The sequence below is a fragment of the Sycon ciliatum genome, chromosome 1 (assembly GCF_964019385.1).
Source record: "Sycon ciliatum chromosome 1, ocSycCili1.1, whole genome shotgun sequence".
Lineage (NCBI taxonomy): Eukaryota > Metazoa > Porifera > Calcarea > Leucosolenida > Sycettidae > Sycon > Sycon ciliatum.
The window spans coordinates 78366159-78378283 of NC_088643.1; the positions used below are offsets into that span (position 1 = coordinate 78366159).

The 12125-nt window shown below is 45.5% G+C and overlaps 2 protein-coding genes across 2 annotated transcripts; one reads left to right on the forward strand and one right to left on the reverse strand.

The window, feature by feature from the left end:
• The first annotated feature begins 535 nt into the window (after positions 1-535).
• Positions 536-4311, forward strand: LOC135805643 (E3 ubiquitin-protein ligase PPP1R11-like). The gene is made up of 3 exons (XM_065319716.1): positions 536-802; positions 1824-1923; positions 3954-4311. The coding sequence occupies exons 1-3, from the start codon at positions 725-727 to the stop codon at positions 4088-4090; spliced, it is 315 nt and encodes a 104-aa protein (XP_065175788.1). The 5' UTR covers positions 536-724; the 3' UTR covers positions 4091-4311.
• A 1813-nt stretch (positions 4312-6124) lies between these two features.
• Positions 6125-7717, reverse strand: LOC135807666 (nuclear respiratory factor 1-like). Its single transcript, XM_065321247.1, has one exon. It carries the CDS (start codon positions 7715-7717, stop codon positions 6125-6127), a length of 1593 nt encoding a protein of 530 aa, XP_065177319.1.
• Positions 7718-12125: the final 4408 nt, after the last annotated feature.

A 12125-nucleotide genomic window follows, 5' to 3' on the forward strand; every position in this document is an offset into this window, starting at 1 on the left:
AACTCGGTCAAAACTAGGTCAAATTCAACGATCCAAATATCTACCTTGAAGAGAAAACTCTCAGCGTGCCGTAGAACCCATCCGCGACGCGCTGCGATCAACGGTTCTTGAGATAAATCGCTCGTAAGTTCAGCCGCGATCGCGGCACTTGAAAAGCGTGGGAGTGCAACTCGAAAGTTGAGAATTTTGAGACTTTTCCTCGCGCTGAGTTACTCAAATTTGCGTGGGTTTCACTGGTAGTATTTCCAAGGGTACACAGCGAAAAAATCGAAACTCTGCGATCAAGAAAAATGAAAATGCTGGAGCAGGACGAAAGTGCACGCATTTCAAGCAGTTTTCGCTAGTTCGCTGCTCTCCGGCGCTGGAGATATGGCGTCCTGGTCATCATGCGTGACCTCAGTCTCTTCCTCTCGCGGAGACCTTTCCAGGAAGCCCAAGATTGTGAAGATTGAGTGAGTAGAACTGAAGTTACTCCCCAAAGAACCTGAAAATATGCAGAATTTTGAAATTTTCAATCGGCTCTCAAAGGGTTAACTGCTTCTTTTTGAAGCGAGTAGTCTAGTAACCCGAACCAAAGTCGCAGCTAAAAATATCGAAGGCAAGAGTCTTGTTCCTTTCTTTCAAGTACTTTAGTAAAATTGCTTTTGTCAAACTAGATGTATTGCCAATGTAGATTAGAATTGCATCTACTCAATTGAGAATCGTGGTGATCTGTGGAGCAGTGATGGCTACGTCGAGTAAAGTGAAGGCCGAGGCAGCTTGTGTCACCACGACAGCAACGCAGTCTGCAAATTCTGAATCGGTGCGTATACATGTACATGTACATGTATTAACCATTTCTCAAAGGCTAAAAGTCTACAACTCAAGTCAGAACTGATGAGGATGGAAAGCAGACAATAGTGGTGTTCTGCTCTACGTTACGGGAACGCGACGCGGAGAATTCCGGGTACTCTCTTCGCTTTCCCGTAACATAAAGAAAACCTGTTCTGCTCGACATCCACGTAGAGGAATCACGTGGAATGTGTTTTTGGGAAATACTAGTGAACACTGGCTATTGTGATACCATTTCGTAGATAGGCGTTGCGTCCATGGCCGACCCATCGCCGTCAGCCTATATCCAAGTTGCACCCGGGCTATTCTGCCGTAAATAGTAAATACATGTGGTGATTATGGTATACTGTAAGACATGTATATATAACCAGGAAGTAAATCTAACGCTTTAACGGATGACATTTCTTCATTATAATAAGATCCGTTGAGGCCATACTGCTTCATTTTGTTGTGTGTGGATATGCCGGAATACTGCAAGGTCGTTAAACATATCTTCTCTTTAACTTATGGATTTTGGACAATCGTTAAATTTGCGACTCGTTATAATAACATGTCTTACAGTACCATGTGAAGAAAATCCCATGCATAGAGATCTAGTAGGGAACAACTCTTGGTGCAACTGAGCTAGCTGCTACTGGTATACACATTTTCAAGTTTGGATTACCTCAGCGTTAATAACTTGAGAAAGAAATCTGTGCAGTTTATTACATGATAGGAATTGACATAATAATAATAGTAATAATAATAATAGTAGAAAGGAAAAGGACATATGGAAACGAGTTAAGAGTAACTCTCCGCCACTGTAACTAGATACTATATACAGTCCATATGTCCTTTTCCTTTCTACTTTTATTATTGGCTCAATACCCGAGTTTCAAATAATAATAATAACTTTATTAGGATGACCCAAAGGCTGACCGCCTATCGTGGGGTATATGCCTGGGGCCATTTTGCTAGCCTCTCTTTGTTTTGTTATGTGTGTTTTTCATCAGCCTCAGCTAGTTTTAAAGTTGAAGAAGCCCAAGAAGCAAGGTGTTCAATGGGACCAGTCAGCTGTTGATAATGAGAACATGGGAAAGAAGAGTTCCAAGTGTGAGTTTTGTGTTGTGTTGAGATAGTGGTGCTGTTACATATACCTACCTACTGTGCATTGATTTGATGCTTAAAGGGGAAGTTAAGGCAAAAATTAAAATTTCACCAGTTGTAGTCTTCGGGGTGCTGAGTCGAATGGTCGTGGTCCGAGGAAGCCGAGACGCTCCCTTCATACTTGAATCCCAATCGAACTCGCGCACTTCCACCGAAACTGGGTGACTGCGCCCTACTACAGTCCATTTCAAAACTATAGACGCGTAGGGTTTTTGAAATATTTCAAATTTGGCTGGACCTTTTTGAGAATAGTTTTCGGAATATTGCTCAGGATCGCTCCACAATTACTCTCATATAGTTTCTAAACGATTGGATAACAGCCGCCCAATTTGGAAAAAATTATGCACAAAGTGATCACAGATTTTATGTGGTATAGATGCTGGCATAACGGTTTTTGCCTAGGTACGCGTCTATAGTTTTGAAATGGACTGTAGATGGGGATTTTATGCAAAATGTCACTAAAAGCGCCATTTCGTTCTTATAAAAGCATGGATGACCGCGATTGGCCCATATGTTATAGTCTTTTGGACGCTGAGTCGATTGGTTTTGGTCCAAAAAGGCTGCGATACAGCGTTCCTCCTTTATTCCCAATCGAACATGGTTGAACAAGCGGTCACGTGCTCCTGCGTACGCCAGTCACCTGGTCAGTGGTCACCGTGCCTGCAGGGTACAACTTACTAGCCTGTTTGACCTTTTTTGGGTGCAGTCCTGTCACTCGAGTTGAACTCGAGTTGAACCTTGGTGTGAAAGTTCTCGCCTGCTGGCGTGGTGACCAGGTGATTTGGGCACCCAGGAGCACGTGACCGCTTGTTCAACCATGTTCGATTGGGAATAAAGGAGGAACGCTGCATCGCAGCCTTTTCGGACCAAAACCAGTCGACTCAGCGTCCAAAAGACTACAACATATGGGCCAATCGCGGTCATCCGTGCTTTTATAAGAACGAAATGGCGCTTTTAGTGACATTTTGCATACACATCCCCATCTAGTAGGGCGCAGTCACCCAGTTTCGGTGGAAGTGCGCGAGTTCGATTGGGATTCAAGTAGGAAGGGAGTGTCTCATCTTCCTCGGACCAAGACCATTTGACTCAGCACCCCGACGACTACAACTGGTGAAATTTTAATTTTTGCCTTAACTTCCCCTTTAATAGTAGCGCCATTTGCTTTTGTGATCATACCGTATGTCAGCGCCTTTAAAGCCATGGCCTTATATTCGATACACCGCTGCTTTCCTAGATATTTTAGGTGCAAAATGACTCACCCACTACGCCATGCCATAAAAGTCAAAGTCCACACAGAAATTTCAATCTAAATCTACTTGTTCACCCTTCCTGCTGGGCTGTAAGTGTGCTAGCATACAGTCGTCCCTCTCTAATCCAGCACTTTATAAACTAGCACCCTCAAGAAACCAGCACGATTTCCAGTAGCCAAAATGTCCTCTCCATGCACATTTCAGCAGTAAATCCGATTTGTTACTCCAGCAGAAATTCCGTGGCACAAATGATGCCGGATTATAGAGGGACCACTGTAGTACTTATTCCTTCATTTATGCAAAACATACTTCAAATATCATTTCATTTATGAAGCCCATGGCTTTATAACTGAGACTGGCTTTATAATCGAATACACCGCCATGGCTTTAAAGATGCGGACATACGGTAATACTTTTGCGAATGATCAGTCAGCATATTTGTTATCTAACTTATCTTTCTCAATATGCGCGTCATATGGTCTGTGCACACAAAATATTGAACGGTAGAGGTTAATGGCCATGCATGCACTAACATGTTCATAACTAACCCAAATCTTGATAGACTTCCACAATCAAAGCACCTAAAAAGAAGTCGAAGAGCTCAGCTTTACATTGCAACAATTGAGTTTGGAGAATGCATCTATGCCACATACATGTACTGCACTCCTATCTGTGTGCATGATCCTTCATGTTCTCACTCATCATGCTTGCTTGGTCTTGTTTTAGGCTGCTGTATCTATACAAAGCCACGCGCATTTGATGAATCTAGCAGTGATGACAGCGGAGACGATGAGGATCAGAAGCACCGTAAAAAGTACCATCCAAGACAGGAGAAAGATGCATGCTGCGATGAATGCCATTGAGGCTGCTTATTCCGCATGCATGTGTTTGTTATAGGGGCTATCCAATATTTCACACATGTATTGGGTGTTGCCTTTCTTTTTGATATTGCAACAACTTGCTATTTGATGTGTCAGATCTTCTTTCTCTTTTGATATGTTCATCATGCTGCTGGCTCAGCATCAATTTTGCTTTATTCTTATATGCACTTGATGGTGTCTATGGACTAGACTTATCAAACAAACGTTGCTGTCCTTGTAAAACTTGACTACCACACTGCCGGGGGTGCCTTCATGTAATGTATTTGATGTGTTGCAAGTTGCAACCTCCACCCGGTCATTGGCCCACACAAACCGATTTCATCTGAACTTTCACCAGGGGGGCCGGGGACCATTTGAATGGTGCTTTGGGTGGGGAAATTATGAAAAATTCATCCCTTCAATTATTATTATTATTAATATGACGGATAACCCAAAAGCAATTCAATGCAAATAGAATTTCCGGATAATTGATCGTTCTGATACAGTACTGTCGGTCGCCGAAGAACGAACAGGTAGTAGTATGCACTGGTAGTCAGGTACTCTATATACAGAAGCCTTGCTTGGTAGTTTAACATGTTTTTCGATTTTGACAGCATGTTACAAGACGCGTCCTCGCCTTGTAACATGCACCCGAAGTCGCAGATGACCTGTACATGTACTCGTACAGTGCAATCGTACAAATTCATGTAATATTCCATGAATTAATATTATTTGGGTAGCCAGCGTGTAAGGGATCGGGAAGGGGTGCATGTGGTGTTACCATGGAAACATTACTGCTACCTAGGTACCTGTGGAAAACTATACCCGACTCGGCCCTAAATTTCACCAAACACGGCATAATGATATACAGGTACGTGCGGTGACTTCACTCTAGTGGTATGGCAGTTGAATGACGTCCGGATAATCAGCATTCTACTTTTGGTAACAGAGGAGATGCATTGCAGGAACTTTGGTGAAGTGCCAACTGGCCGCCACCAACCAAACAGTCAATACTTACATGCACATTGACGCGCGGGCGCGGGCGCGCGAGAGAGAGAGGGGATGGCCAGTCCAAAAATAACCTCAGCACAGTAAACCGTAGCAAGAAAATTGGTACCAAGGAAGTTCAATGGAGGGTCATTCTTGTGTAGTAGCATGAAAAATCACAATAGCAAAACAGCAGGGTTCTAGCCAAAGGGGGGCGCAGCGCCCCCCTGTGAAAAAGTGCCGCCCCCTACTCATTTTCCGATTTTTGTGTTTTTCACGCCATTCAACGAAAATACAGTCGATAGTCACTACTAGCGGGTGTATAAAGGCACATTTGTGAGGGGTAAAGTCGGGGTTCACCCCGTATGTTACATTTTGCATGGCAAGACAATTTTGGACAATGGAAAAAATGGGTCATGGGGTAACTTTTTTCCATGCCCGCCCCCTTACTATATTGACCTGGCTAAAACCCTGAACAGGATTGTGATAACTGCACAGTTTGCAAGAGCAGGCTGACCAACATGACAATGTGATTAAAAAAACACTCCACAAAGCTCCTGATGGAAACAATACTCGTGGAAATCAAACCACTTATATGCATAACAAGAAGTCCAATGATGAAAAGCAGAAAGACGAATAACAAGTGTAACAGTCACATTGATGTCAATGATGATAGTTCAGCTCAAAATCAAAAAGACCAACATAACATCAATGAAAAGATGGGGCTAAAGAATGACAGGAAGATAAGAAAGACTAAAGTCAAACACAAAGACCAACAAAAAGGGACAATAGAAGTAGCGTGATTACTCTCAATCAGCAGGATCGAAGACAGATGGATTGCAGTTTGTGCAAATCCCCTAAGACAAAAAATGAGAATGCATTTTAAAACACATAGCTCAAAACCAAAGAATGCGAGGGTAAAATCCTACCGACTGGTATGTGGCAACTACGACTAGTGTTCATATAAAATGTTGTTTCATGAAGTCAATGCGGTTAGTATTCAAGCTAAAAACAAAAATAAAATTGGCCGTTACACCCACTGTTGTAATGTTATGGGCCAACTGTGCCGTGACTGTCTACAGTGATGATTTCTACTGCTTCTGATGCAACAGGTACACCGACATCGTCATTCATTACTGATGCAACAGTCTCTGCTGAGACACCATCACCCATAGACGAAGCTGTCGTGAGAACATCACTTGTAGCACCAACAACAGAAAAGGCTTCGCTCTGTGCCATCAGATGACCCGTGGCGACAAGAGCATCACGCTCTGTGAGTGCAGTCAGAGACGTGGAATGATCGCTAGTCATGACAGAATGGGGGTTGGCAGAAACAAACATGCCAGATGACATACTGGCCATACTTGCCATACTTGCGGTGGAGACATCCACCACACTGGAATTGGCTTCAGTCAACTCCACAACAATGCGGCTGTCCAAATACTGAGGAAGCAACATTGTCGTACCATCAGCAGCCTGAATATGCTGGATGATGTGAGGATTGTGCGTCAAATCCATAATCACTTGGGCCTGTTGTTCAGCAGAAACTTGCTGCTGATTGTCAAGCTCCGTGGACAATAGAGATGACGATGGAGTTCCAACACCAACGACCTGTGGAATGCTCAGATTCTTGGGAACACCGATACCACCACCGTCCTGCTGATCGTTAGCCTCAACGAGTAGGTCTAGGCGGTTGTGGTGAGTGTAGCAGTTCCGTACAATTTGTCGCAATGCTTCCGTCCACTGCGTCTGTTGCTTCTCAATATCTGTGCGCATATCTGCACGGACGTTTTGCCAAGGCACACCATCCGGCCACCACACTGGTTTTAGATGGTCTTTTCCCCAGCCAGGCTTCGGTCGGCCAGTTGAGCAGCGTAGCATGGGTGGAATGAATGCACGCAGTTGCGCTTGTGTCATCTTCTCAACAGACACAGTCACACCGTCCACAACAAGTGGTGGGAGATCGTACTTCTGGCTGCAACCATTCATGCCACCCTGATGCTGCATCATCTGCATGTCTAACGCCTGTGTAATACTATGCCGCTGGCGTTTGATAACATTCTCCAGTGGAGCGGCACCGAACACTTTGAATTCGGTGTTGGTTTGACTTGCGGTTGGCGGATGACCGCGTGCTGGTGAACATGATATTACTACAGCTTGTAAACCAACACGAGCTGCAAGCTCATCAATAGTTGATTTAATTTTTCGCATAAGTCGTGTTGACTGACGTTTCCTAGTGGCTGGATTTGATTCGTAGCTCCAGGGCCTCTTACGTTTCTTTGCAAGACCATGTAGACTCATTAAAGATTTATCTCCATTGTCATCCAATCCTCCATCAGATAATTCAGATTCTCCAACAACGGAATCATCCAAGCACATCATGTTAATGGCAGGGTTCGCAGCAGCAGTGAGCGATCCAGATATGTGTGATATGGTAGAGATTCCATCCACAGTTGTTGCAACAGCAGCAGCAACATCTTCATCGTGTGTTGATGAAGGAACAAAACTTGCAGCCGACACAGCACTTTGAAAATCTGCCGTGGACAATGAGACAGTAATTGTTTGATCCGCAGAAGGGAGAACTGTCAAGCCACCACTACAAGCCTCTTGGCATGCTTGGACAATATTGTCCAGTTCGCTCATGCTCATTGAGGATCGCTTCTCGAGCTTGCGCAGAACGATCCTCCAACAAGAACAGTAGATGCGCAAAGATGAGCAAAATGGCGCACTTCTCCTTCATATTACGCGCATGCGCACAACTTTCTCCTTGGATGTGGATGTTTACACTGCTGCACTGGTTCGATCGAATGCATGTTTTTTTGCGTGTCGCCTGGAGCTCGTTCTCTGGTTCTGGCTAGCTTGTACTTGTAGGCCTGTGCTCGTACTTGTGCAGGTTTAGTTTCTTGTCCTTTTTAGGTTGTAGTTGTAACTTGTACTTTGCGTGGACGTATTATCTGTACAAGTACTTCAAGTAGTCTCTGCGGAGGGCTTTCTTTCCTCCCCCGGCCCGACAACGAGGAGTGCTTAGCATGCAATGATTCTTGAATTCTGAAACGTCATAACAGTGTCGTCCCACAATAATGATGATCGTAAGAAGTCTTGGTGTGCAGTCACTGCTGGTACTGATATTTATACAATGGGACAGAACACGTATGTACTCGTACGCTACTCGTCCCTGCTCTTCCCATGCCAAGAGTACTCCATCTACTAGCTACTGCCAAGATCAAAGCGCTCGAGCATGTCTGACTCATGACACATGATGTAGGTCACATGCACAGTGACAGCCCTGAGCCTACTCAATCGTGCATGCATAATAATTACTTCAAACGACCCACGTGCCCTTTGCTAGGTTAGGGCCGGGTTCCACTGCGGCTCCGCTGCTCCGCTGCTCGTCTTTCGCGGCTTGAAACGTCATCATTACCATAGTGACCGCGGCTCGAGCTGGAGCAGCGAGTCCGCGGCTCACCGCGAGCTTTTGCTACGATTCTTGACCAAAAACTGCGAGCCGCGGTCGCGGCTCGACCTGTTTCCCGTACTTTGCATTGTTTTGTACGCCAGAATTTTAAAATTCAAATTTTAATTCGTTGCGCAGGCCAGAACACGAGGATTTGTTTGATTTCGCGCGCGCAGGCAGGTGAAACGTCATCAAAAAGTGTGGACCACGACCGCGGTACTGCGAATGGCGAGTGACAGTGGAACCGCGCTGCTCCGCTGCATGCAGCCAAGTGCCGCGGAGCAGCGGAGCCGCGGAGCCGCAGTGGAACCCGGCCCTTAGGGCCGGGTTCCACTGCGGCTCCGCTGCTCCGCTGCTCGTCTTTCGCGGCTTGAAACGTCATCATTACCATAGTGACCGCGGCTCGAGCTGGAGCAGCGAGTCCGCGGCTCACCGCGAGCTTTTGCTACGATTCTTGACCAAAAACTGCGAGCCGCGGTCGCGGCTCGACCTGTTTCCCGTACTTTGCATTGTTTTGTACGCCAGAATTTTAAAATTCAAATTTTAATTCGTTGCGCAGGCCAGAACACGAGGATTTGTTTGATTTCGCGCGCGCAGGCAGGTGAAACGTCATCAAAAAGTGTGGACCACGACCGCGGTACTGCGAATGGCGAGTGACAGTGGAACCGCGCTGCTCCGCGAGGTATATTATGGCACCGCAGGCCGCGCACCTGAGGGCCTTTCTGGAAGCCTTACTCGATCGGATAGAGCGAAACTGAGCACCCTGGGATGCGAGCAGTTTTTAGTACTCCCGGGTCCGAAATCTCGCCACCAGGCCGGGCTGATCAAAACGTCTGCCGGGTCTGCAGCCTACAAACGTGGATCTGCCGACACTGTGCTGTCGACGACATGTCCCGCAAGGCACCTTGCGTGAAAGCAAGGAACGCTTTTTTTTAGAAAGGAAGCTTCTTCCCCAAAATTTAAAAAAAATTTAAAATTATTCCTTCTGAAAATATCATCGCGCTCTTGACCTCGAAGCTGACTGCTGAATGCGATTAGGAAAGAAGATTCCTGAAGATGCACCAGACTGATTCTGGCAAGCCGTCTGTCGTCTGGATATGCACTGTTGTTCGTCATGGTCAGCAATCTTCTTCGTTCGTCCTTTCGTTTTCCTGACCACGATGATGACAAGCAGCTCTCATGCTCAGGTTAGTGCTACTTGTATGTCTGGGCACACAACACATCTGAGATGCACCCACTGACGTTATCGAACTGAAGAATGCAGCAAGGGTTCCTCGGATTCTCTTGATTTCGGAACAAATTTCCTTCACTTTCACCCTCTCAGTCTCTTCCCCATGCCCTCCATGCATGCACAATGGAGGTTGCATTTCAAATGTTGTTTTTATACTTTGGCAGTGCCTCTGCTACCCTTTCATATAGAATGAGGTCCTGTAAATAGGATCTAACATTGTTGGTGGTGGTGTGTGTGGGGGGGGGGGGGGGGGATTGAAGGTACGTTTGCAGCCAGGATGTAGGAATGACACTTCTGCGCAGCAGGTGGCAATAGTCAGAACTGGTCACTCTACAAATCCCATGCCTGCCAACCTTTGCAAACCTGAGATCGAATGACATACCTAGGCATGAAAATGTGTACAAATATAGCTCGCGGTGAGGCATGGAACTAATGCACTTTTGGGTGCCTATTACCGCCCTCGATGTCGGGATGGTCGCGGCTAAATCGGGATGGTTGTCAGGTATGAAATCCCAACCGAGAAAACCATTTAATCAAAAGATAAACTCGGCTGGAACGCCGCTTTTCTGGGAATAGAAAATTTGTTGTGCCACTTTCGGCTAGTCCTTTTTGCAGAAGTGCCTCCGCAATGCTGTATGAGGGCCAGGACATAGCAACTTTCTGTATGCCGGGGGGGGGGGGGGGTCATCGTCCGCAACATTGGTAGAGTAATGGTTACATTGTATATGTAGATACATGTGCATCAGGGATTCATAGCACCTGGGGAGACGACATGAGACCAAAGTACCCAAAACGTTGTGAGTTTTGATCCCATATTGGGTAGTTCTACGTGATCTGTGTTCTGTGCAACTCTTAATCACAGGCTTGCTCTGTTAAACCCAAACGTCTAGATTAGCAATTCTATAGACCTTATTCGATAATGTGATTTTTGGACTCGCCTCCAGGGATTTGTCGTAAGCTGGGGCACGCGTACGTGAAACAAGTGGCAAGAAAGGCCCAGTTCGTACAAGGCAGTAGTAAAATACCGGTATTTTTCTGTTCCTATGTTCCCTGGACGAGCCTCTGTGCACTGAGTGCAGGTCTCTTGCCGCTCCCTGGTCCCCGGTTCACGTGATCGTGATGTTTATCGAATAAGGTCTATATGCGGGCATGCATAAATCAACCCTTCCACAAGGACGGATCAAACAGGCAGCCAAGTAGTGAAAATTTCGCTCCTGGGGCTAGGGGTGAAACGAAGGCCTCAATTTGCCAAATGAACCTTCTCCATCGAAACGAACGAAGGTGTCGAATAATTCTTTTACCAGTTCATAGTTCCTGTTCACATGCACTCCCGGGGGGGGGGGGGGGGGGGGGGGCTACTATGCACTTGTAGTGACACTTACCGTAAGCCAAGTTGCACCTATGGAAGCCAAGTGGACCACGACTAGTTGACTGTACAGACTACAGTGCAGTATACATGCACATGTATACAGTGAAGATCAGTGCATGGATGCCTGCCGTAATTGTATGTTGACCTTCGTTCGAATTGAAAAGAGAGGGTCGTTTCGAAAAAGAAAAAAAGCTCAATGGAAGTATGATGCTGCTGACAATTCAAGACTCACTGAAGTCGCCTTTCAAGTTTCTGGAATGGATCATGCGCTCTAGGTTCATCCAATTGGATATGGACTCAATCATTGTTACACCATTCTTGTTTGGTTAGTTATTCTACATCCCATAGCATGTACAATCCAACTTGTGAATAATGTACCTCGGGTTTACAAAACAACTCGCAAATAACAATCTTCAGATCTAGTGACCATTTGATTACATACTTCCAACCTCACGAGTAACAACAATACACCAATAGCGACACTTTTTCATTCACAATCGAGGGTCAGTATTCCCCAGGTTGACTGCAATTGCCAATCAAACAGGAGGGGCGAAAGTCGACCATGGCTGAAAAGGCGTAAAGAAAATGTATGTCATGAGCTAGATGGCAGAAGGAGGAAGTAGGTTTTCTGAGAAAGCAAGAAACAGAGGTGAATGAAGCACCAGGTCTGTCCATGCAGTGGATAGAATTATTGTATTGAAAGACAGGCTCTTTACGTCAGCTTGCTACTATTATACCTACATTTATTATTATTATTATTATTATGACAGATAACCCAAAGGCAATGGTTTGCTTTCTGCCTTTTTCATGCAGGATTCTGAAAGCTGGAGCAGCTCTGCTTACCTCGACCACTGAACTTACAACTAACTTCCAACCAAGTTCAAGGCAGTATTATGATGAATCAAGCACGCTTGCCATCATTTCATCATTGCAAAGTACATCGACAATACAGATTTGGTGCTGACTATGTATGATGCAAAGTGTGCTCTATGTATCT